This window comes from Hyperolius riggenbachi, chromosome 10 (assembly GCF_040937935.1).
Source record: "Hyperolius riggenbachi isolate aHypRig1 chromosome 10, aHypRig1.pri, whole genome shotgun sequence".
Lineage (NCBI taxonomy): Eukaryota > Metazoa > Chordata > Amphibia > Anura > Hyperoliidae > Hyperolius > Hyperolius riggenbachi.
In genome coordinates, this window is record NC_090655.1 from 180,012,016 (window position 1) to 180,037,526 (window position 25,511).

Sequence of the window (25,511 nt, forward strand, 5' to 3'; positions counted from 1 at the left end):
AATATAAAGATTTTTCCAACATGTCTGATTGGATTTTTATCAAAAAAGCGGGATAATTGTTTTTTTTCTTGATCGGAAAAAAGATTCTTTTTGACTTTCATTCGATTTCATCATTTTGGTTGAATTTTTATTGTACCATGTATGGGCACCATAAGAAATAGATGCACAAAAGACTTCCAAAATCTGTAGTGGAATATTAGCAGACATTTATTTTGTGTTTTCTTTTTATTAGGAAGTTTCTTACAACAATATGCTTTGTTTATTGCAGGTATATCAGGAGTTCAGAATGGGAGATGATACATTAAACCCATATGTGAGGATCAACAGTAAGAAATGCATTTTAAGGTAGGAAATCATATTTTTCACTTGTCTGAAAACAGATCAAATGGTTAACTTATTTTGGTGAAGAAAGTAAGTTGTAGATAATATCCTTGGAAGAAAGATGACTGTCAAAAATATTTGGATAAAAATTTGCTTCTATTTTTATTTATTTATTAAATCTATATATAAAGCCTGTTCTGCTAATTACCAAAACTGGTTACACATCTATGGCTTATTAATGCTACAGTAGATTACAAGAGGAAAAAATAAATTCATAAAGACCTTATAGTTCTTCTTCTGACCGTGGTAAAATTAAACGCCTGCCGACTTTAGCTGTTAATAGAAATGCCTCCTTAAATGCCAGAAACCCCAAATTTGCAGGTTATGTTAACCCCCCTGGCGGTATAATTCCCGCGGCTGCGCAGCCGCGGGAGGGTTTTTTTCATTTTTTTTTTTTTTTTTAGCATGTAGCTAGCCTAGCGCTAGCTACATGCTTCCCCCCCCTCCCCGCGGCGTCCGCCCGTCCCCTCCGATCGCCGCCGGTGCCGCTTGCCCATAAGGAAATCTCGTTCTGAACGGGATTTCCTTGAGGGCTTCCCCCGTCGCCATGGCGACGAACGGAGTGACGTCATGGACGTCGTGACGTCACAGGGAGTCCCGATCCACCCCATAGCGCAGCCTGGTGGCGATTGGCCAGGCTGCGCAAGGGGTATGCGGGGGGGGGGGCCTGTTTCCACGGCGGGTAGCGGTGCATCGGCGGCGGGCGGCGGCGGCGATCAGACCAAGCACGCAGCTAGCAAAGTGCTAGCTGCGTGTTTGAAAAAAAATTATGTAAATCGGCCCAGCAGGGCCTGAGCGGCACCCTCCGGCGGCTTACCCCGTGTCACACACGAGGTTACCGCCAAGGAGGTTAAGAAGAAAAGTGGGAGCAAGGGGAATTTTTTTTTTTAAAAGTCCTTATACTTTTTAAGAAAATCGATTTTAAAATTTCAAAGGAAAAAAGTATACTTTTAAATGCGGTAAATGACCGTTCTTAAGAAACAAAGAGGCGCTGCACCTATCTGCACAACCTCGGAGTTACTCCTACTCTTGTATTTGCCTGAGGAAGCGGGCTTGGGACCCGCGAAACGCGTTGCATCATTTTATGTGGAGTACTGATTAAATATATATTTTTCTGGATACCATATATGGTGGTTGTGTCATATATATTGGGGAGACGGATCCACCCCGGTCCCCACACTTTTTACTTGGTTTTAATAGACTACTAATTTTTATACTGCTGGCGCCTCTGTAACTACTACTTAACCACCCTGGCGTTCTATTAAGATCGCCAGGGTGGCTGCGGGAGGGTTTTTTTTAAATAAAAAAAAAACTATTTCATGCAGCCAACTGAAAGTTGGCTGCATGAAAGCCCACTAGAGGGCGCTCCGGAGGCGTTCTTCTGATCGCCTCCGGCGGCCAAAAGTGACACGGAAGGCCGCAATGAGCGGCCTTCCGTGTTTTGTTTACTTCGTCGCCATGGCGACGAGCGGAGTGACGTCGTCAGCCGCCTCCGATCCAGCCCTTAGCGCTGGCCGGAACTATTTGTTCCGGCTGCGCAGGGCTCAGGCGGCTGGGGGGACGCGGCTGGCAAAGTGCCGGCTGCGTGTGCTGCTTTTTATTTGATGAATATCGGCCCAGCAGGGCCTGAGCGGCAGCCTCCGGCGGTGATGGACGAGCTGAGCTCGTCCATACCGCCTGGCTGGTTAATGAAACAAAACTTGCTGACTTTAGAGGTTAATAGCAAAAACCCCCTTACATGGTAGAAACACCAAATTTGCAGGATATGTTAAAAAGATAGTGGGAAAAAAATATTATTTTCCTATTTTTAATTTTTTTTTTTTTATGTGCAGATGTGGGAAATAAAAAAAAATGATGTGGGGTCCCCCCCTACCCAGCATATTTAACTCCTTGTCACCCATGCAGGCTGGGATAGCCAGAATGTGGAGCCCCAGCCGACTGGGGCTTCACACCCTGAGCTATACCAGCCCGCATGGTCCATGGTATGGGGGGGGGGCTCCGGGGGAGGGGGGCAGCCAAGCCTTCCTCTTCCCCCCCAAGCCCTTGCCCTAGTTCTGAAGGAGAAAGGGGGTCAAACACCGTATTAGTATGGTGTTCCTAATAGTCCAATGTACAATGCAGTAAATTATTCAGGATACCCACTTTTATGATAATTTTCCTGGTTTTAGCATTAGAACCACTTCCTTTATCCATATACTGCTATGTAGCCCCACCCTCCCAGCTATGCATAGCCTAGACAGTTTAGCTATGTGGAATCCCCCTCCACCTAAAAATTCTGGAAGTCCGGGTGGTATTTCCACTGGCTCCCGAACACACAAGAAACAAACATTCCCAGTGCTGCACCTGCCAGCAGTAAAGATGCTGCCAACTGTGATACATTTCAGAGTGTAAATCAGGGAGAGGAAAGTTTTAATAATGGGCAAACATTGACTAAAATTTATAGTTCTACTGTAAAGTTAGCAATTTTATTCATTATGCTATATTTAGAAAACATCCTCCAAAATATGAGACATTGATTTGATGAAAGATTAGCCTTACTCAAACAGTACATAAAACTTTATATGGCAGTTTGCTAACTGCCTGTGACTCACCATCATCAGAGCTGAGTGAACAGCCAAGTCGTCGAGTCCATAGCTCTCTGTGTGTCTGTCCTACTGGGTGACCAGTTTTCACAAGTTGCCGGAAGTGTCTCTGCTGTATCTCTCTGGCTGAGGAATGGCCTGTTTGCTTTCTGACCCTTTTTCTGGCTCCTGGAGGTTGTTGCTGACCTGGCTATATGGCAAAAACTCCTGGCTGCAGACAGCTGCACTGTTATGCTGGTCTGGCCTCCTGATTGGATGTTGCTATTGGCCGGCAGGCAGCTTGGCTTCCCTGCTGACTGTTGCTTGTCTAGTCAAGTAGCTGGACCTGGGCCTCCTGGCTTTCGTTGCTGCCTGGCCTGAATGGCTGGTTGTTGCTAGCCTCTATAAGCGTCTGTCTAGTGGCTTGACCTCCTGACTGTTGTTGCTGCCCGGTCTGCGTGGTTGGTTCTCCTGCCTAGTTGTTGCCAGCCTGGCTAGAGAACTAATTGGCTGGGGTGGATTTCCTGGCTGTTGATGCTGCCTGGCTGGGCCTCTAGGCTGTTTTTTGCTGACCTCTGACTGCAACCAAGTGGCTAGGCTGGTGGCCGCCACCCAAGTGTAAAAGTGTCCCACACCATGGCCAGAAAAGCCTCTTCACTGGTATGACTCCTGACCTCCTTTTGCCATCTCCGTGAGTGCCTGTACCATGTGGCACCAGACGCGTGTAGTGATGTCACATGAGCCTGGTGCCATGTGGTATAGGTACTCACAGTGATGGTGGACATGACCAAGAGTTGTGCCAATGGAGAGGTGAGACTTAAAAACACTTTAAATGGGCACGGAGGAATACTTTACAATTGGGGGGACACCGGCCGGGGGTTAGTCAGTCATTGTTATATCAAACGCGGATACCGCCACACACTTGATCGAGAATTTACGACTGAGATTTTTACAGCACATCTGTCAGATTTTGTCTGAAAATCGAAAAGAATGATCAGAAGGCCAAGTTGCAGCACCAATTTTCTTCTCATTTTGATGAGATTATCAAAATAGAGGTTGGACACGACACAACACTTCAGCTGTTACATGTTCGGCTGGGCCTCTCTCCTCACTACGACACTGCTGGCTGCTGCCTAGGGGGCTGGGCTGGCTCAGCTCTGCTATTTTCCATATTCCACTATGTCCACTCTCCATTGCCTCTACCACTGGCTGGTGCTAGATCTCCACACAGACAATCAGCCAGTGCTGTGTCTGTGAGCTGCAGACTGCAGTCAGGCCAGGAGAGTGCATGCACAGACTCTCTCTCAGTAGTTGGCTTCTCCTTCTTCCCAAGAGTCTTCACCAGCACGCGTGTGGGGAAAAATAAAAAGCTCACTTGTGATTGGTTGGCAGTGGCCACAGGCCAGCCGAACCAAAAAGAAAAATGGGAGGTCTCCAGGTCTGCTCAGCTGGGACCAATTACCAGATTACCTAATGAAGTACTGGTACAAGTTAATTATAGAAGAAATGCCAGCGGTGCTGGTAAGATACCTACCTACAGCGGTGCCTGGTTTCTGCCAGTAGCGAGAGCTCAAATTTCCTGCTTCCCCTTTACCTCCCATTTACTAAATAAACTTACTTAGTCAGTGTTTGCCCATTGTGAAATCTTTCCTCTCCCAGATTTACATTCTTAAATTTATCACTGGTGGTGAGTGACATCTTTAGTTCTACCCGGTTGATCTGTACGAATGTTCGTTTCTGTGAGTTCTATGCACAGAGAGAAATATGCTGATTGCTTAGCAGTTCAAAAAAGCAGTTATTTCCCACAATGCAATAAGGTGTTCACAGACCACAAACCAGAGGCGCCTCTAAGGACCAGCAGAAAAGGCGATTGCCTGGAGCGGAGATTTATGTACCGAGCGGATTCCAGGGGGAAAAAAAAGTTTGATTTTCCTGTCCTTAGAGACTGAAAACTAAGGGTATGGAGAGAAAAAGTTCTGCTCTCTGCACAGGTGGTCTAATGAAAGCATCATACAAAGTTTTGTTGTTGTAAAAAGATTTGTAGACTTTCCCTAAAAGGGGAGGGGGCTGTGTTATCTCGGGATCTCCAGTGTGTCTCTGCACTCCTGTCCCACCCCCTTCCCATGACTATGATGCTGGAAGAGAGTAAGAAAACAGTCCGGAAGAGGATTGTGTCTTTCTGTTGAGGCAGCCAGGTAACCACAAGGCATGCCAAAATGGACTGGCCAGGGGGGAGGGGGGAGGCTGCCTCACATTTAATGATTTATAGCTGGTACAGAGCCTGGTGAATTCAGGTTTTTGTATAAGGCAATGTGAGCCACTAGGCTGGCTAAGGGAAATACAAGTACAATTATCAATTACAAGCTGGCTGGTAAATGTACTCAACATGATGCAGAGCAAAGGCTTCCCTCTTGCAGGGTCCATAGACCCTATCACTGTTGTAAAAACTGCATGTGGATAGCTACATAAGGTATTACACAGGTTGAAAAGTTTTTGTCCCTAGATTCCTGTGTGAGAGATTGGCAGGGACAAGAGTCCTATTACAGGCAAGTCGCCTCTGTGTGATGACTGCAATACAGATAAGCTCTCTGCTCCCTTTCAGGCTATTCTCAGTCTCTCTCCCTCAAATTACCTTATTTTCCCCTAGTGCTGGCTGTCTTCCTGTCATACAGGAAAGCTAAATAAAAGTGCTTTTCCTTCCCTTTCTCTGGAAAGTGTAATGGTTAAGGGCTCTACCTCTGGCACAGGCGACCTGGGTTCAAATCTCAGCAAATCTCTGCTCTTCCTGCTCAGTAAGCCAGCACCTATTCAGTAGGAGACCTTGGCAAGACTCCTCCCTAACACTGCTACTGCCTACTGAGTGAGTCTTAGTAGATCCACGCTCTACTTTGCCACCACCCCCCCCCCCCCATCTTACCCTCACAATTTAATCACCCCACTCTTGTTATTAGTATCCCTAGCCTATAGCTGTCAATACATGCATTCATTTTTATTGACGATTATTTCACTATGATCAAATCTGGTGATTATCAACCACCCACATCGATCATAATTTCGATCAATCTGTGGCAAAAATGTATCAAAATTACAATCAAACAGTACATTTTTCAATTGGACACAGTGGTATAGTGGTCATGACATCACACTGTGAGAGGGGTTTCACCACAATATCTGGCACACAGACCCCCCTGAGGATCTACTGATTGGAATCCTTGGTTAAAGTTCCTCTTTCACTAGGATATACACGATTAGATTAAGTTGCAGAACACATACAGTAAAGCTTATTTCTTTTATTAAAGAGGAACTGTAGTTAACCATTTAAGCCTTCTGGACGTAGAAGCTACTTCCAGAAGGTCATGTGCGCTCCCGTGGCCGATCGTGCACGTGTGCTCCCGGCCCCGGATCGTTAGCCTAGGAATCAATTAATCGGGACATGGTGCCCGATGATGGATCTCTCTCACCGGCAGAAAAAGCGACTGCTTCTCTCGGAAGCCTCACTTTTTCTGCCTCTTACGTCCCCCTACGTCCCTCTAAGCGTACATGTTACGCTTACAGTGACGTCATGTTATGTAAACAAACTCAAGGTTGTAGTCTTGTGGCCAAAAAGTAAAACTACATCTAAAAGTAAAAAAAATAAAAAATAATCACATATTTACATAAAAAAATTACTATTTATATCCCACCCTCCCAAAAATATCCAAATAAAATGTTTAATAAAAAAACAAAAACAAAAATGTACAATAAAAAAAACAAAACACATAAATATTTACCAAAGGGTCTAAACTTTTTTAAAATATCAATGTAAAGATTAAATATTACTTTTTTTTTTTTTAACCACTTGAGGACCCACCCTTTACCCCCCCTTAAGGACCAGCGCTGTTTTAGCTGATCTGTGCTGGGTGGGCTCTGCAGCCCCCAGCACAGATCAGGGTGCAGGCAGAGCGACCAGATCGCCCCCCCCCTTTTTTCCCCACTAGGGGGATGATGTGCTGGGGGGGTCTGATCGCTCCTGCCTGCCGGGTGTTGCGGGGGGGGGCACCTCAAAGCCCCCCTCCGCGGCGAAATCCCCCCCTCCCTCTCCTACCTGGCCCCCCTGGTGAACCGGGCTGCACAGGACGCTATCCGTCCTGTGCAGCCAGTGACAGGCTGTCCCTTGTCACATGGCGGCGATCCCCGGCCGCTGATTGGCCGGGGATCGCCGATCTGCCTTACGGCGCTGCTGCACAGCAGCGCCGTACAATGTAAACAAAGCGGATTATTTCCGCTTGTGTTTACATTTAGCCTGCGAGCCGCCATCGGCGGCCCGCAGGCTATTCACGGAGCCCCCCGCCATGAATTAACAGGAAGCAGCCGCTCGCGCGAGCGGCTGCTTCCTGATTAATCAGCCTGCAGCTGGCGACGCAATACTGCGTCGCTGGTCCTGCAGCTGCCACTTTGCCGACGCACGGTATAAGCGTGCGGTCGGCAAGTGGTTAATTATAAGCTTGTAAATAGTGATGGATGCAAAACAGAAAAAATGCACTTTTATTTCCAAATAAAATATTGTCGCCATACATTGTGATAGGGACATAATTTAAACAGTGCAATACCCGGGACTCTTAGGCAACGTGGGTTTTAATTATGGAGGCATGTATTATTTTAAAACTAAATAGCCGAAAACTGAGAAATAATGATTTTTTTCTGTTTTTTTCTTATTCTTCCTGTTAAAATGCATTTACAGTAAAGTGGCTCTTAGCAAAATGCACCACCCAAAGAAAGCCTAATTGGTGGTGGAAAAAAACAAGATATAGATCAGTTCATTGTGATAAGTAGTGATAAAGTTATAGGCTAATGAATGGGAGGTGATAATTGCTCGGATGCATAAAGTGAAAACGACTGAAGGCTGAAGTGGTTAAATAACATAATGAATAAAAATGTTTTCTTTTTTTTTCAATATTCATTTATACATTTTTAAGTCTGTGTTTGGCCATTGTAAAATCGTTCGTCACCCTGATTTATATTTTGAAATTTATCACAGGTGGCAGCATCTTTGGTCCCGTCAGGTGCTGCTCTGCAGAAAGTTAGTTGCCTAATGCATTAGTTTTAGATATAATTTTAACTTCTTTACTTAATATATATTGGTCTCATGATCCTCCCCTGCAACTCTGATCTACCACAAAAGGATAAAACAATCTGCTTCAACTTGGTCCATCTCATGTATGTGTGCAATCATATGACTTGCACCTTCACCCTTAAAGATCTTTTGTGCTGCAAACATCTGTCCTTCAGTGGCTGGGTCATTTTACTGAGGTGATATCTGTTGCAGGACTATCAGATGCCATATACCACAAATATCAATATGGCAATTGATACATTGCTTTATCCTCTACCATCCACTGCCTAGCTGCACCACCTTGTCTCTTTTGATGATTTTACAGGCACTGCAGTGTTCACAAGGATAATTCCCCTGTAACAATCTTTCACTCAACCAGCTACCAGGTCATTTGTCCTATTAAAATCACTATTTACTATTAACTTTCTAATACTAGCGTCTCTACTGTAGCTGATCAGGGGGTGAATGAGCCACACAGACAAACTAAATGGAACTCTCCAACAGTGCAGTAACTTTAATTTACCATAAAACCATGATAAATTGCACTTATAAGATATTGATGTATCAATAGCATAAAAGGCTCTAAGCCACACTACATTCCTGCTTAATTTCTGGCCATGACTTTGGGAATGCTAACCAATGTTAGCCAATGAAGAAGATGGGTGAGGCCATGTCACACTTGGGCCAATGACACGACTACGCATTTCAGTGTCACTATGCCTTCATCAGGTGACGCCTTGGCTCATCAACACTAATTTATACTTATCACATTTGCATAAACTGTTTCATTAGCCTGCTTGGCAGGGGAGTGGTGTTTATTTGCTACAGAGGCAGCAGGCTGACTTATATCATTACTGGTGGGTCTGTCATTCTGTCTATTGTTGTCAGTGTCTTGGTTGGACCAATTATGCATCTGCCCAAGGGCATAATCCTTTTTGTCTCTCCTGAATTTATTCAGTTTTTTAGTCATCTCATTATTTTCAAATGATTTCACTGTTGAGAAGAGTGAGGAGCCAAAAAGGAAACAAAAATCGGGAGCGTTTAAAGCCCCAACCTTCATCAGCCCAGAGGCCCACTTTCCAGTCCAAACAATTTTTCGTGGACTGGGTTGGGAGGAGGGTGTATGGGGGCAGTATCGGACTGGGAGGTGGGAAAGCTGGGAAAATCCACTTGTTGGCCAAGCAGCAGTAATCAGGTGTTGCTGCTCACAGTGAAGACTTGCTGCAGGTTTATATTGGGAGTAATAACACAGGGTTACTGCTGCTTGGCCAGCTGGTGGATTTCCTCAGTTTTTCCAGCTCCCAGTCCGACACTGTATGGGAAGGGGGGGGGGGGTTGGGTTAGCGGACTGGACAGGGTGGGGGGTTATGGTGCGGTCGCATGGAAAGCCACTGGTCTCACCCTCATTACCCTCTACCCCCCCCCCCCAAAAAAAAACCTTGCTGAGTCACAGATGTTCCCTCAGTATGAATGGCTAAATGTGCCCCCAGTGTTATATAGCCCCCTAACCAGTTTAGACAGCTAAATGAGCCCCCAGTGTTATATAGCAAGCAATTTAGGTTGCTAAATATGCCTGCCACCAGTGTTATGTAGCCACCTCCCGAGATTAGCTAGGTGTGTCTAAGTGTCATGTAACCCCTTTCCCAGTTTAGATAACTAGATGTGCCCCCGGTGTTATGTAGACCCTCCCTAATTAGATAGTGAGATGTGCCCCCAGCTAAAGTCAGCCATACCACCGATCCTTGAATCAGGCCTCTTCTTCTTTCTTTCAGCAGAGTAGTGTGCATCAGAACATCAGCAGGTGGCACTGTCCTCTCATAGCATCAGCTTTGTTTCACCATAGGTTGCAGCTTCCCATGAGTGGTTTAATGCAAGTGTAATCATTTGCCACGCAAGCAAAGAATACATAATTAGATGTTGTTAGACCACAGAGCTTTTAAGATGCTATTAAAAACTTTTTTTTTTCTTCCTAGCTAGATGGTTCATGGCTGTCATTGCCCTTATTGTTTTCCTCTGTTGTCACATAACTGTAGTGAATACAGTGCAGATGTAAAGAGAGGTGACCATCCATGAAATTTGTACTTCAGAAACAAATGTGTGGTTAGTCATGTACATAATCCTCACCAGAGGTAGAATCAACCACGCAAAACTGTAGCTCTGTAATGATCTGCTCTGCTGTCTGCACAGGCAGACAGCTTTTTGACCATTTCTTAGGTCTGAGTGCTGCAGGTCTCTGGAAAAGAGACCTGTCTTAACTCTGCGAGTTTAAGAGCTGCTGTTCTGGTGAGGATTTTGCATCCACTTGTCATGCAAGTTGCTTAGCTGCTTCCTTTAATGGCTTGCAGTATAAATACCATTTGCTCCCAGAATTCCCTGCTGGTCATAGAGGTTTGTTCCTGCTAACTTGCCTGTAGTCTCAGCCCTCTGCTTATTGTGTGCTAATAATGCTAGCTTAGAGTAGTTACCCTTTGGGAGTGCTCCTTGCATTCCTAGTTAGTGCAGTTAGGTTTGTGTCATAATTGTACTGCCTATTCTGTCTTGTCCTTGCGATTGTACAGCGGTTGGCAATAGTGAATCATTCTGTCCTGAACATAGATCGCATATGCCCTAGCGTTAGAGACGGTGGATCTTTCTTGTCTGAACCTTGGAGTATAACCTTAGCTGCGGTTGCTGCTGGTTACTCCTTCTGTCTGTCTGTTTTGATCGCATTCGCCCTAGCGGTAGAGGTGGTGGATCCTTCTGTACTCTGTCTTGGAGTGTAAGCCAGAGCTGCGGTTGCTACTGGTTACTCCTTCTGTCTTGTCTGGAACGAACGCTTGCTGTTGTCCGGGTGAGGCAACCGATTAGCAAGCGTTCACGTTCTATGTTTACTTTCATTTTTCTGTGTTTCGTTTGTTAGCTAGCGTTGGCGCGGTTTTGTCTCTGTTACGCTTATCGTGCGGAGGCCGAGGCATTAACATGTTTTGTCGCTGTTGCGCTTCTCGTGCGGCGACCGCGTTTAGCTAGTGCGTTTGTTATTTTCCTTGGCGTTCTGATTGTAATGGTTTGCTGTGTCTTTCTTACTACACCTATGCTCTGTCTTTACTCAGTCTCATGTCACTATTAGCAATCGCCATTCTGGCGATTGCCTTCCCACTTGGTCTTCGCTGGTGTGTGTTCGACTGTCGCCAGGTGGCGACTAGATTGGTGGACATACATACATTCTGTCTCTGTGCTCTCTCTCTCACTGGGGGTTATCTTGCCCTGCATTGCTTCCCCTCGTACAATTGCTGTCTGGCATCTGTGGCAGTGCAGAGGGTTTATTCCTCTGCACTCCACAGCTCCATCTGCCGGTGGGAATTCCCCTCTACAGGTGCATTGCACCAAAGCTGGGTTCTGTTATTCAGATGCTTGTGGGGGATTTCCGCAGTGTCAGCGCACATCTTGTGCGCTGACCACGGAGATAATTCCACACTCGTGACAAGTGCCACTTCAAGTGTGAATGATTGTTTGAACCAGCTGTGTTACCCTAGAGCAGGGGTGTCAAACTTAAATACAATAGTACTTATCGCTGAAACTGCGCTCAGTGTCCTTTTTCACCCTCCAGGCTGCACGCTATAAATTGAGAAAGAAACTCCCACAGATATCCAGCCAAAATAGAAGCGCCAGCAGAGTCCAAACTTCCAAGTCCATTTACCTTAAATACAAATAGATATAGAGAGGGGAACCCTCATGGCAAGCAACGCCAACACCCATGTGCTCATAGAAGGCTCTGGGATGGGTAGGCTGTCACCAGAATAGAACAGGGAGGAGACACACTCCCCCCCCCCCCCCCCCATTTTCCCCTGCTCAGCAGATCAGTATCTTGGCATACAGCACTTTAAATCCCATAAATCAGCTTGTGGTAAAGAATGCGCTTCAGTTAATAGACATAAGTTACAGGATATCCTGGTCAAACAATGTTGTGAGGTAACAACATTGGAAATCTCGTTCAGAAAAGGATTTCCTGTTTGGCTTCCCCCGTCACCATGTCGACGATCGTCATGGCCATCGGGAGTCCCAATCCCCCCTCAGCGCTGCCTGGCGCTAATAGGCCAAGCTGCGCAAGGGGTCTGGGGGGGGGGGGGGGCGGCGGCGATCGGGTCGTACACGCAGCTAGCAAAGTGCTAGCTGCGTGTACAAAAAAAATTATGCAAATCGGCCCATGCATTTCAGATTGTTTAAAATCCTGCACAAAAAATGCTGGTATATGCTTGTACAAAAAATGCTGGTATATGCTATAGAAAATAATATTGCAGTTTGCTTTAGGATTAACAAGCATTGCCATGCATACCATATCGTGTGATCTCCACTCTGGTAATACAAGCAAAAATGTGCCTTCTTTTGTTTTGTTTTTTTATCATAAAGTATTCTATTTATTCTCAACAGAAGTCAATGCAACAACAAAATGTCAAGGCATTGAATAAACATTCCACTGATTGTTACATATATGTCTTCTATCACTTATACCGATTGTAACGTGCAAAAACGTATTGCTATTCTTACTATATCAGTAAAACAGAAATAAAGGGGACTCAACCCTCATGCCTGGTTCACACAATGAGATTTTCTGGCAGATTTACTGCCAGATTGATTATTTCCTACACGTCCAATCTGATTTCCAATCGATTTTCCTTTGAAGTGAATGGAAAATCGATCTGAAATGAGAGCGGACAGGTTAGAAATAATATATCTGGTACGAAATCTCCTTGAAAATCTCATTGTGCGTACCAGGCATTATGCATCCTTGGTTACTTCTGGCTGTTCACATTAGCAAGATCTAAATTGTTACATCAGTTGTTTATCGTCTCAGTAGGACTAGTATACTGTACATCCCCCGATGCGCGCGCCTGCGCACACGCCCCTGCTCGCTATGGATGTGTTTTATTTCTACTGACTGTGTTCAACCTGACAAACTGACTAATGCACCTATTTTCCATGAGCGAATATTCAAGGGTCAAAAAAGAACAAGGTGAGAACCAGTGCAAGAGAAGATCAATGGAGTCTGGGGGCCATATGCAATTTACTTTTTATCCTTAGTTTTCTCCAAGTTGAACTTTTCACACCTTCTAAAAAAATGCCCTTTAACCCATTAGTAAGCAAGAAAATACACAAAATAATTTTGACAGTATTTTACTACTACTTTTGGTACTTCTTCAATTGCAAAATGCTGAAACATTATTTTAAAGAGAAGATGAAAAATTCTCACCTCGGAGATAACTTAGGAGAAAAATCGAATTGCATATTGGCCTGGAAGAGAGTATAATTAAGCAGTTGTTATAATAAGAAGTGGCTTTCGTGGGAAGCTGCAGTACTAGAATATATCAATGACAATGGGCTTGATTCACTATGCGGTGCTAACCTACTTAGCACGTCTAAAGTCTTTAGGCGCGCTAACCAGGGTGCTAAGTAGGTTAGCACCGGTTTTCATAATCACATCGCGCGCTAAGTACCGCGCGTAAAGTTTTACGCGCGCAAAGTCCTATGCGCGCACTAAGTCACATAGGCTTCAATGGGCACTTCGTGCGGAGCGCCCTGCTCTCTGTGCAGTGTGCGCGTAAAGTTTTACGCGCATAAAGTTTTGCGCACGTAAAGTTTTGTGCGCGCAAAAAGCTCGTTTAGATGTGCTAAGGGGGTTTTCACAGGCGTGCTAACAGTTAGCACCACTTTGTGAATCAAGCCCAATATGTTTTTGTCTGTCTATTATGCAGTAAAACAACATTTTCATGAAAGTTTTTTTTAAAGAATTGTCTTACCAAGTAACCTGAACAAAAAACTTGACACTCTGCTCAAACAGTTTTAGAACTTGTTTGAACACACACACAGGATGGAGCAGTTTACCAAAAGAAGCATAAAAGTAATCACACTCTCTTCGAGGTCAGCAAGCATACGGCGGTCTCCGCGTGTTAAGCACAACAGAGACAAGCATGCCTAACTAACCACCGACAGACAAACATGAAACAGAGGACGCGAGCGCTTGCTTAACGGTTACCTCACCGAGCCTCCAGCAAGCGTTCGTAGCAGACAAGACAGATACACGAAAACAGGAATAAGCGAGAGATAGGATCCACAGCACTAGCGCAAGAGGCTAGTGCGATCCAGGAAGACAGAACAGAAGGATCCACAGCACTAGCGCAAGAAGCTAGTGCGATCCAAGTAAGACAGAACAGATGAGATAGCTGGTAGCAACCGCTGCTCCAGCTATGCTCCAAGAACAAAGATCAGAACGACTTCCTGTCGACCACCGCTGGGACAGGACAATCGCAACAGACAAACACAACAGATATGCAATCCTAACTGCACTAGGGAATCTGCCTAGTGCAGTTCCAGGAATTACTCTAGGCTAATCTTCAAACAAAGAGCAAGGCTGACACTCCAGGCGAGTGTTACACAGGAACTAACCCTTATGACCAGCCAAGGACTCTGGGAAACATAGCTCTTTATACTGCCAGTCATCAAAGGAGGCAGGTAGGAGATTTGCATAACGGGTGTATGCAAATTCCTCAGCAGCAGAACAGACCAGAAACTTGTAATGGAAAGACAGGTCTCTCTTCCAGAGACCTGCAGCCCACAGACTAGAGGAATGGTCAAACAGCTGTCTGCCAGTGCATCCAGCTGAGCGGATCATTACACTCAGCCCAAATGTCCTAGCAAGTCCCCTTCTCTCCCTCTCCTCCCACCTACTTACCCTAACATGCCCCAATGAAGCGGCTGCACAATATACCCTTGCCCTCTCATCGGCTTTAGATCAAGCTGCCCCCTCAATCTTCCGCCCTAACAAGCCCCCCAACCCTGGCACAACACCCACACACGTAACCTCAGGAAAGAAACTCGAGCAGCCGAACGGAAATGGAGGAAATCACATCTCAATTCTGACTTCCTAGATTACAAGGCCAAACTGTTACTCTTCCACACTGCACTCTCTGAGGCTAAACAAAGGTACTTTGCAGCACTGATTGGAACCCAAGCTTCCAACCCTCGACAGCTTTTTGCTACCTTCAATTCCCTCCTCAACCCCACTCCTCCCCCTCCCAGCTCCTCCCTCTCAGCCAAAGACTTTGCCGACCACTTCACCACTAAAATTGCAACAATGGGCAATGAAATTTCCCTCCTCCATCCCTCCCTTCCCAACGCCTCTCAGGTTGTCCCCTTGCCTTCCCTCCCAGCTGCTCCCCTGTCTCATCCACCCCTCGCCTCTTTTGCTCCTGCCACCATTGATGAAGTCAGCCTGCTGCTAGTGGCTTCCCCCGCCCACATCCTCTCCCTGTGATCCAGTACCCGCGAATACACTTCGTCCCCACTTCCCTGACCTGGCCCCAGTCCTCAACTCCTTGTTCAATCTCTCCCTTTCCACAGGCATCTTCCCCAAAGCATTCAAACAGGCCACTGCACTTCCCCTGCTGAAAAAACCCTCACTCGACCCATCCCTACCCTCAAACTACCGCCCAATCTCCCTCCTTCCCTATGCTTCTAAACTCCTCGAACGCCTAGTCCACCAACGCATTACCTAATACATCAACACCAATACCCTACTTGACCCCCTACAGTCTGGATTCCGACCTGCACACTCAACTGAAACAGCCCTCGCCAAGGTGGTCAACGACCTTACCCTTGCCAGGGCCAAAGGCTGTTATTCCATCCTGCTCCTCCTTGACCTCTCTGCAGCATTTGACACTGTTGACCACTCCCTCCTCCTCCAATCACTACAGTCCATGGGCATCCATGGTCTTGCCTTGGCCTGGATCTCCTCCTACCTATCCAATCGCTCCTTCACCACTTCCTTCAATGGCTCTTCCTCAACCCCTGCCCCCCTCTCAGTTGGGGTCCCCCAGGGCTCTGTTCTAGGCCCCCTTCTTTTCTCCATATACACTTCCTCAATTGGCAAGCTTATCTCCTCCCTGGGCTTCAATTACCACCTTTATGCAGATGACACTCAGATTTACCTCCATACCCCCGATCTCTCATCCACCACCATAAACAAGGTCTCCTCGTGTCTCTCAGCAATTTCCTCCTGGATGTCAGCTAGGTTCCTAAAGCTTAACCTAGAGAAAACTGAGCTCCTGATCTTTCCACCCCATGCTGCTGCACCCCTCCCAGATTTCCACCTCACAATCGACAACACAACCATTCTCCCTACCTCCCAGGCCCGCTGTCTGGGTGTCACCTTGGACATCCAAAACATCACCAGAGCCTGCAATTTCCACCTCCGTAATATCTCCAAGATCCGCCCCTTCTTAACCCCGGACACGACCAAACTGTTTATCCATGCCCTCATCATCTCCCGCCTTGATTACTGTAACTCCCTCCTTTCTGGCCTCCCCCTGAAACGCACTTCCCCCCTTCAATCAGTGATGAACGCGGCTGCAAGACTCATCCATTCTTCGCACCGCTCTGCATCCACATCTCCCCTTTGCGAATCCCTGCACTGGCTGCCTATCCGTTTCAGGATACGTTTCAAGATTCTATGCCTGGCATTTAAATCTGTGCACAAAACCTGCCCTACCTACATCTCGGAGCTTGTTCACAAGTATACGCCAGGTCGCCCCCTCGGTTCCTCCAACGACCTTCACCTCACCACCCCACGCATTTCACACTCCCATGCCCGTCTGCAGGATTTCTCAAGAGCTGCCCCCACCCTCTGGAATGCCCTTCCACCACCCATCAGACTTGCTCCCTCTTTCAACATATTCAAGCAAGCCCTCAAAACCCAACTCTTTATGATGGCCTACCCACCTCCTACCACACAGTAACTCTCTAAGGAATATTTAACAGCCCCACCTAGTGTTTCCACCCCTCCCTTTAGATTGTAAGCCTCTGGCAGGGTCCTCCACTCCCTAGCGTAATCTACAGGATCATGTGCTCCTGTCCTATGACAGCCTGTACTTGTATTACTGGGCCTACCTAACCAGCCCATATTGCATGATTATGTATGTTGTACAATTTGCATGTATAACTTTGTTCTATGTGTATAACCCTATGTATGTCATCCATGTATCATTGTATATATTTATTGTCCAGCGCTGCATAATATGTTGGCGCTTTATAAATACAATAAATAATAATAATAATAATAATAATGTATAAAACACTTGCAATACAGGAAAATTGATACTCTCCTTGTAATTTTCCTTTCCTGGTACATTTCCAAGTCGGCATACTGATGGGTTAGCTCCGCCCCTCTAACCCTTATAGGACCAATTAAAAGATTGTATATATATGGTCCCTACCCCTTCCACCGCATTCTAATAATTTAGATCTCAGACATGATGGACTAGGGTGGGACGTGTTAGGATCTCCTCTGCAGCATGTATTGCTGGCTGCAATGGTACTGCAGCCAAGCAATTCCTGATGTCTTTTCATGCAAATGGCCTAGTTTTGTCTGCCTTTCTCTGCTGTCAGCCTGTGATTGATTACCATTCACCTGTGTGGGAATTTGCATGTCCACTCCCTCTGGATGACCTCAGCATAAAAAGTTGCTTCCTGCTGTGTTCCTTGTCTGACATAGTTTCAGTCTTAGCTTGTCTGGCTGCTGCTACTGGACCCCTGTCCCTGATTCCGTGTTACCATGTGGATCGCACTAGCTCTTGTGGTAGAGCAGTGGATCCTTCCAGTCCTGTTTGCGAAGGAAGCCATCGCTGCGGTTGTGATTGGCTACTTCGTTCCTGCCTGTCTTGTTTGCGAACGCTTGCTACACAAGCGTTCATTCTGCCTGTCTTGCCGTGCAGATCGCTCTCGCTCTTGCGGAAGAGCAGTGGATCCTGTAAGTCCTGTTCCTATGTACAGATCGCACTAGCTCTTGCGGAAGAGTAGTGGATCCTATCTGACCTGTTCCTGTTATCTGTTTGTCTGTCTGTCTGGAGCTAATGCTTGCTGTTGCCTGAGGTAAGGCAACCGATTAGCAAGCGTTCCTGTTATCTGTTTGTTTGTATTCTCCGTGTTCATCTGTTCGTCAGTTGGTACGCTTTGTCATTGTTGCGCTTAACGTGCGGTGACCGTACGTCCAACGCGCTTGTCTCTGTTGCGCTTAACGTGCGGAGACCGCGTTTAGTTAGTGTTTGTGATTTTGCTAGTACTTGCGTTAGATATTGGTTCATTGCCAAAGATTTCCTTCACATACATCTGGCTGCTGTGGGCAGAGGAGCTGGAACCGCTCAAGGTCAGAGTGGAGGAGGGTGGCTGTGAAGGTGCAAGGGAGAAAGAGGCTGAAGATGATGCACCTGAAGGAGGAAGAGTAGAAGGAGGGTGGATTTTCTTTTGTGTGCTGCTTTTGCTCAGGTGCTCTTCCCATTGCAGTTTGTGCCTTTGCTCCATGTGCCTTCTTAAGGCACTCGTCCCTACGTGGGTGTTGGCCTTTCCACGGCTCGATTTTTGGAGGCAGAGAGAACAGATGGCATTGCTCCGATCTGAGGCAGACACACAAAATTTTTTCCAAAATGCTGAGCCCCCCTGGGGTGATGGCACTATGGTGGCATCAGCAGCTGACGTTGAAGGGCATTGTGGCTGGCTGTACATAGGTACATACATGGCGCCGGACACTGCCACCAGCTGTTAATGATGACGAGATCCCCCTGCTTCTTTCAGGAACTCGTCTCCTCCTACTCCTCTCTGATTCCCCCTCTGAACTTTCCCCCAGTTCATTTCCTCTATTGGGAACATACGTGGCATCCGTATCAACATCATCATCATAATCATCCTGCTCAGCTTCGCTTGCCTCAGACACCTCCAAAACTGCACCACCAGCAGGTACTTCATCATCCTCCTCCTCACACGTTACGTCCATAATGTCGCCTAACTCACACATATGAGGTGGTATAACTTGCTTAGCGCCTTCAGCTGGTTGTAACAATAATGGCTGTGCATCAGTGATTTCCCTACCAAATAATTCCTGCGAACTGTCAAATGTAGTGGATGTGGTACTTGGAGTAGCGCTGGTGGCTGCGGAAGATGAGGTGTTCTGTGTTAAATAGTCAACCACGTCCTGACAATCTTGGGAGTTGATGGGACGTGCCTTCTTCTGAGCACTGTACTTTGGTCCAGGGCCGCACGAAATCCCATCACCATGACCTCGCACAGACCTGCCAGGTGGCCTCTGGGTCTGCCTCTACCTCTGCTTCTACCCGTTTTTTCCATGGGGATGAAGTGAAAGGTATGCACTGACTTAAGTAATACAATGTGCAATCACACAGGTGCAGTTAATAGGTATGCACGGAGTGGTATAGCACACTAAGTGCACTCACGAAGGTAGGTGGGTGCACTGAACACAACAGGTAGGTATATGCAGTGATGGGTATTACAAATGTGCACCTGTCACACACACACAGGTACCGAGCAGGTACAGTGACACTGCATGCGCTCACGTAGGTCGGTGGGTGCACTGAAGTGAACAACAGGTAGTAGGTATATGCAGTGATGGGTATTACAATGTGCACCTGTCACACACACACACAGGTACTGGAAAGGCACAGTGACACTGCGTGTGCTCACGTAGGTAGGTGGGTGCACTGAAGTGAACAACAGGTAGTAGGTATATGCAGTGATGGGTATTACAATGTGCACCTGTCACACACACACACAGGTACTGGACAGGCACAGTGACACTGCGTGCGCTCACGTAGGTAGGTGGGTGCACTGAAGTGAACAACAGGTAGTAGGTATATGCAGTAATGGGTATTACAATGTGCACCTGTCACACACACACACACACACAGGTACTGGACAGGCACAGTGACACTGCGTGCGCTCACATAGGTAGGTGGGTGCACAGTGAACAACAGGTAGGTATATGCAGTGATGGGTATTACAATGTGCACCTGGCACACACTCAGGTAGTCACTGAATGTGCTAGGCCTGGCAGTGGCACACACAGTAGGAATTACCAAGGCTGTCTATGCAACACAATTGTCAGTGGGACACACGTTAAAAAAAAAAAAAAAAAAATAGATCACAAGAACAAGATTAGCTCTCAAAAGAGCTGTTGAGGAGTGCTTTTTAGCAATAAGAATCAGCAAGGAGCAAGCTAAGAAGCCTACAAGAGCCTAACTACGCTTTCCCTATGAGAGTTTGCAGCAGCTTTCCCTTCTCTAATTAATGCAGGCACATGAGTGAGTCCAATGTCTTATGCTGCCTGCCTTTTATAAGGGGGGGGGGGGGATTGATTGGCTACAATGTGCCTGCTGACTGTGATGTAGAGGGTCAAAGTTGACCCTCATGATGCACTATGGGGGCGACTCAAACTTCCGGAAAAGTTCGCCGGGAGCCACCGAAGTTTGACGGGAACTGTTCGCCGGCAAACCGTTCGGGCCATCTCTACTTCTGATTTTCTGGATGGGAACCTGGAAAAGAACCTGGGCAACTGGTAGTTTAGATCTGATGCAAATAAGTCCACCTGAGGAACCCCCCAGCGTTGGACTAACATCCCGAAGATCTTGTCACAGAGGAGCTTATCGTGACCATAAAGGGATTCCGAGCTCACACTGAAAAGCAAAATAGTACTCACCCGGGGCTTTTTCCAGCCCAGTGCTGGTCAGGAGGTCCCACGACGGCGTCCTGGCTCCTCTCCTAGGCCCCGCTCCGGAATGGCTGACCGGCGGCAGCCCGGCAACACTCGGCCGAGTGTCGGGCTCCTTTTTCCTGGTATGACGCGGCTGACGTCACGACTCCGGCCGCCCTGCGTCATTACGGAGGCCGGCGCGAAATTACTGCGCATGCGCGATTAAAGTCAGGACGCTGACGTGAGTACTATTTTGCTTTTCAGGGTGAGCTCGGAGTCCCTTTAAGACTGCACTGTGTGTACTCCTGTTCATTATTGCCTGAAGAAGCGGGAATATACCGTATCTACAGTATCCTGTCTAATTTGGGGGGGTGCGTCCACCACCGCCTCCTTAAGAATTTTATAACGTTTAGATATTTGCTTTTATTCTTTTGGCGCCTCTGTTCTCTCTACAATATCATTGTCCACCCCTGGTGGAGGGGTCAAATCCCCTTCTTCTCCTATCTACAGAGAGCAACATCTTAATCCTGAGGGAGGACAGGACTAATCTCCTCACCTGCCTACACAGTGGTTGCCTGTACGGTGACCCTGACTTGTGAGTATATCCATTACATATACTTTTCATTCATCCACCTCTCAGCTTACTACACTATATTGGGCTCTCTGTGTCCCTTTTTTCCCATCTTGAAGATCTCCCTCTTCAACATCCACTCGTTGCTTCTCACTAGATTCCTGGACAGAAAATCTGCCAGAGAATTCTGAGTTCCTGGAATGTATATGGCTCTCAATGCCAACAGATTCTCCTCTGCCCAACACATGAGTGGAGTCACCGCCTTCATTAGGGATTTGCTCCTGATCCCCCCCCCCTTGCTTCTGCACATAGGCCACTGCTGTTTTGTTGTCCATCTGCAGACACACTGGTTGCCCTCTCAAGAGATGTGCAAAAGCTTGAATTGCCATGAATGCTGCCCTCAAGTCTAGAACGTTGGATAGTTCCACAGACCCTGAGTCCAATTGTGCTCCCCAGCCCATCCTTCTGGCATCTGACGTAACAGTGATCCATCCATAGGGGGACAACTGATTGGCATGACATATGTTCTGACGATCCATCCACCACAAGAGTGACATTCTGACTTGCCATGAAATCTTGATGGTCTGTGTCATCGAGCGATGATTCCATTGACTTAATAACAGTTCCTGAAGAGGCCTCATGTGCCATCTGCTTCATTACTATGGCTGATGACATTATTCCCAGCACATGTAAACATGTTCTTGCTGATATTGAATGCTGTTGATACATCCAGTTTATTTTCCAAATTATGTTCCACTGTGTTGAAGACTGCTCCTAAATAGGTCAACACTTTGCTTGGCACGAACTGACTCTTTTTCACGTTGATGACCCACCCTAGGCTGGAAAGGAAAGTCATCACCTTCACTGGGTCTCTTATAAAGTCCTCTCTGGAATTTGCCAGAACTAAGATGTCGTCCAGATAGTGATGGATCTTTACTCCTTGTGTCCTTAATTCGGCTATTGCTGATACCAAAACTTTTTTGTAAATGTTTGTGGTGAGGTGGAAAGTCCGAACGGCAGAGAACAGAATTGTACATGGGTGTCTTTCAGAGAAAACCTCAGGAATTTTTGGAATTGCTGATGTATGGGTACATGATAGTAAGCATCTTGAAGATCTATGGACATCAACCAATCGCCCTGGGATATTGTCAATATTATTGACTGCAGTGATTCCATCTTGAATCTGGGCACTCTTATTGATTTGTTTAGATACTTCAGATCTATCACCGGTCGGAATCTCCCTGATTTTTTCTGAACCATGAACAGCGGAGAGTAGATTCCCTTGAACCTTTCTAAAGCTGGCACAGGCCACACCACTCTCTGAAACCTCAATGATTGTACGTATTGAAAATAAGGATTGGAACCACCGCTCAACTGCACTGTGTAGAGCAGTGCTGGACCCAAGGCAGCCAGGCCCGGATATTGATACAAATATGAAAAAGGATGTGGTCCGCAACAAGGTCTCTCCACAAACAAACGTAATTTATTTAGGACATATCCTCAAGCAGATACAAAAAGTACATAGGCTGACATGTTTCAGGCAGTTCGCCCCTTAATCATAGCTCACAACACACAGCTCCATCCTCTGAATTTAAAAACGGGGAATATGTGACACGCCCAAGTGTGGCATGTGCCAGCCCTCTCATAAGAGGAGCTAGCATAATAGATAGACACTGCCAGTCGCAGGGCGTGGTCAACCCCCAATATATATATATGACACTGTATCATATAACAAATCATTCAATCACAATCACAGTACAAATCATTATAAATGTATAAAATCAAAGAAAAACAAAAGAACAAACAAAATCGTATATAGAGGAGTACAGTATGAAGTACATCACTGTTCACTTTCCTTTAACCCATTAGATCCCTCAATCAGTGACTAAACCTCTAATAGTTCATTGCCTGTATGTATTCTACAGGTCATTCTCTTGGATCAATTACAAAATCTATCCTGTGACCAGAGCTAAATCCCATCTTGCATTAAGTCCCTTCGGGGCTGTGGTTACTAGGCGGAAGATCCATAGTGCTTCCCTTTTCCGGATAATAGCTAGTCGGTCCCCTCCTCTCTTGGGCAAGAAAACCCGTTCTATGCCTTGGAAGGAAAAAACAGACATGTCACCACCATGTATATTCCTGAATTGTTTAGCGACATTAGAAATATTATTGGTGGACCAGGACGCCCCCAAAAAATGTTCTGAAATCCTAGCTTTGAGGGGCCTTGTGGTGCAACCCACATACTGTAATAAACATAGATTACAGGAGACCATATAGATGACATTGCTAGTGTTACAATTAATAAAGTGTTTCAACCTACACCCATATCCATTTGTGAAAGATTGCACTGTTCTGTGGTGCACCCGACAGTAATGACAAGTGGAAGCACCACACCTGTATGACCCTTTAGTTGTAAGCCAGGTCAAGGGTAAATCATCAGAGCCAAATAAACTAGGAGATAGAGTACTACCTAAGGTCGGCGCTCGCCTAGTGGCGAACCTGACGCCCCCTCGTAGAAAGGGCTGCAAATCGTCATCACCTTCCAAAACAGGTAGCTATTTAATAATAATGTCTTTTACATCCCGAAACTCTGAACTATATGTGGTGACGAAAACAGGCCTCTCCACGGAATTGGCTTCAGAGGTAGACTCCCGCACCAATCGATCTCTTGTGATCGAGAGAGCACGTCTCTTACCCTTTTCAATTGTCCATCTAGGATATCCTCTCTCATAAAGACGTCTCTCCACTATAGCAAACTCATCTAGTAAAACGGAATCATCTGAGCAATTCCGGCGCACCCGAATGAATTCGCCAACCGGAACCGCTCGGATGGTATGTGCAGGATGACAACTGTTGGCTCGAAATGTTGAATTACCAGCACACTGTTTCCTATATGTCTTCGTCTGTATAGTGTTGGAGTCTAAACAGCCTGTCAGGGTCAAATCCAGATAGTCTATGGAAGATCTATGCCAAGTGTGTGTAAACTGCAGATTACATTGATTGTCATTGAGGGACACCATAAAGGGTTCAACCAAAGATGAATCCCCCCTTCAGACAATCAGAATGTCGTTAATAAATCTCCCATACCACGCAATACTGTCCTGCAGGCGTCCCCCACCCCCAAAGATGTGGAACTCCTCCCACCACCCCATATAAAGATTAGCCAGGGATGGCGAGAATTTGGCACCCATTGATGCCCCACACCTCTGGAGGTAGAAGACGCCATCGAACATAAAGTAATTGCGGGTCAGGAGATATTCTACAGCTGCACAGATGAACAACCGAAGGTCCACAGAATACTCAGAATATCTAAATGATACTGGAGGGCTGTTAACGCCAAATTGTGGGGTATACACGAATACAAAGCTTTAACATCTATTGTAGGCCAACTGTAATCAGACTCCCAACTCATCCCCTCCAGGCTAGCCAGCAAATGCCTGGTATCTTTGAGATACCCAGGCAGCTGTCGGACCAACGGTTGTAGCAAAGAATCTACCCAATCGCTCAGGCGCTCCCCCAGAGACCCAATACCAGCAACAATGGGTCTGCCCTCTGGAGGAGCGCCCGGCTTGTGGATTTTTGGTAAATGATGGAACACGGGCACAATCGGATTTGTAACACTCAAATAACCTGCAAGTCTATGTTCTAGCACTACCAAACTCTCCCCATAACTGATAAGGCTGAACAATTGTTTGTGAAATTCGTGTGTGGGATTGCCCAATAGTCTGGTATAGGTGGACTTGTCTTCGACCTGCCTCAAAGCCTCTGCTTTATAATTTGACCTATCGAGGACAACCACCGCTCCCCCTTTGTCGGCATTACGTATTATTATATCCCTATTTTCCTACAATTTCTTTATGGCCGCAAATTCAGCCCTAGTAAGATTGGATTTGCGTTGGGTGGGGGAAGTGCCAGATAATTTAACAAGTTCCTGCTCTACCAAATCTTGGAAGACTTCAACGGGGGTGGTTAGAGCCGTCAGTGGATAAAAATCAGGGTTCCTGATTCTCACGGGCTGCAAATCATCTGTCGAGACAAGACCAGTACTGTCGGATGCCAGAAAATCGAGCGTCCATTTAGCACAAGTGTCTTGAAAATTCTCGATATCAGGTATTTCTGCCCGTGGTCGACTGTCTAATTGGTTCACCACCTCATTCGATCTGAAGTGCTTCCTCAAAAGTATAGATCTAATGAACTTGTTAACATCAAGGTGAGTACTAAACACATCAAAATGATGTGTGGGGGAAAAAGTCAACCCTTTAGACAATAGGGAAGTTTCTGACTCTGTGAGGGTGTAACTAGACAAATTAACCACATTAACTAAGGTATGGGATGATCGAGAAGTAAGATTACCTCTACCTTTATGTTTTACTCCCGCCCGTCTCGTTTTCTTTCTCT

The 25,511-nt window shown here is 46.3% G+C and overlaps 1 protein-coding gene across 5 annotated transcripts in view; it reads left to right on the forward strand.

Moving 5' to 3' along the window:
* The window catches only part of RASSF4 (Ras association domain family member 4), a 395,766-nt gene that overhangs the window by 177,158 nt on the left and 193,097 nt on the right, over window positions 1–25,511 (forward strand). For all 5 annotated transcript variants that reach the window (XM_068255316.1, XM_068255318.1, XM_068255319.1 and 2 more), the window contains one exon: window positions 269–345. In XM_068255316.1, coding sequence (XP_068111417.1) covers window positions 269–345 — 77 coding nt within the window. The remainder of the gene's footprint in view (window positions 1–268; window positions 346–25,511) is intronic.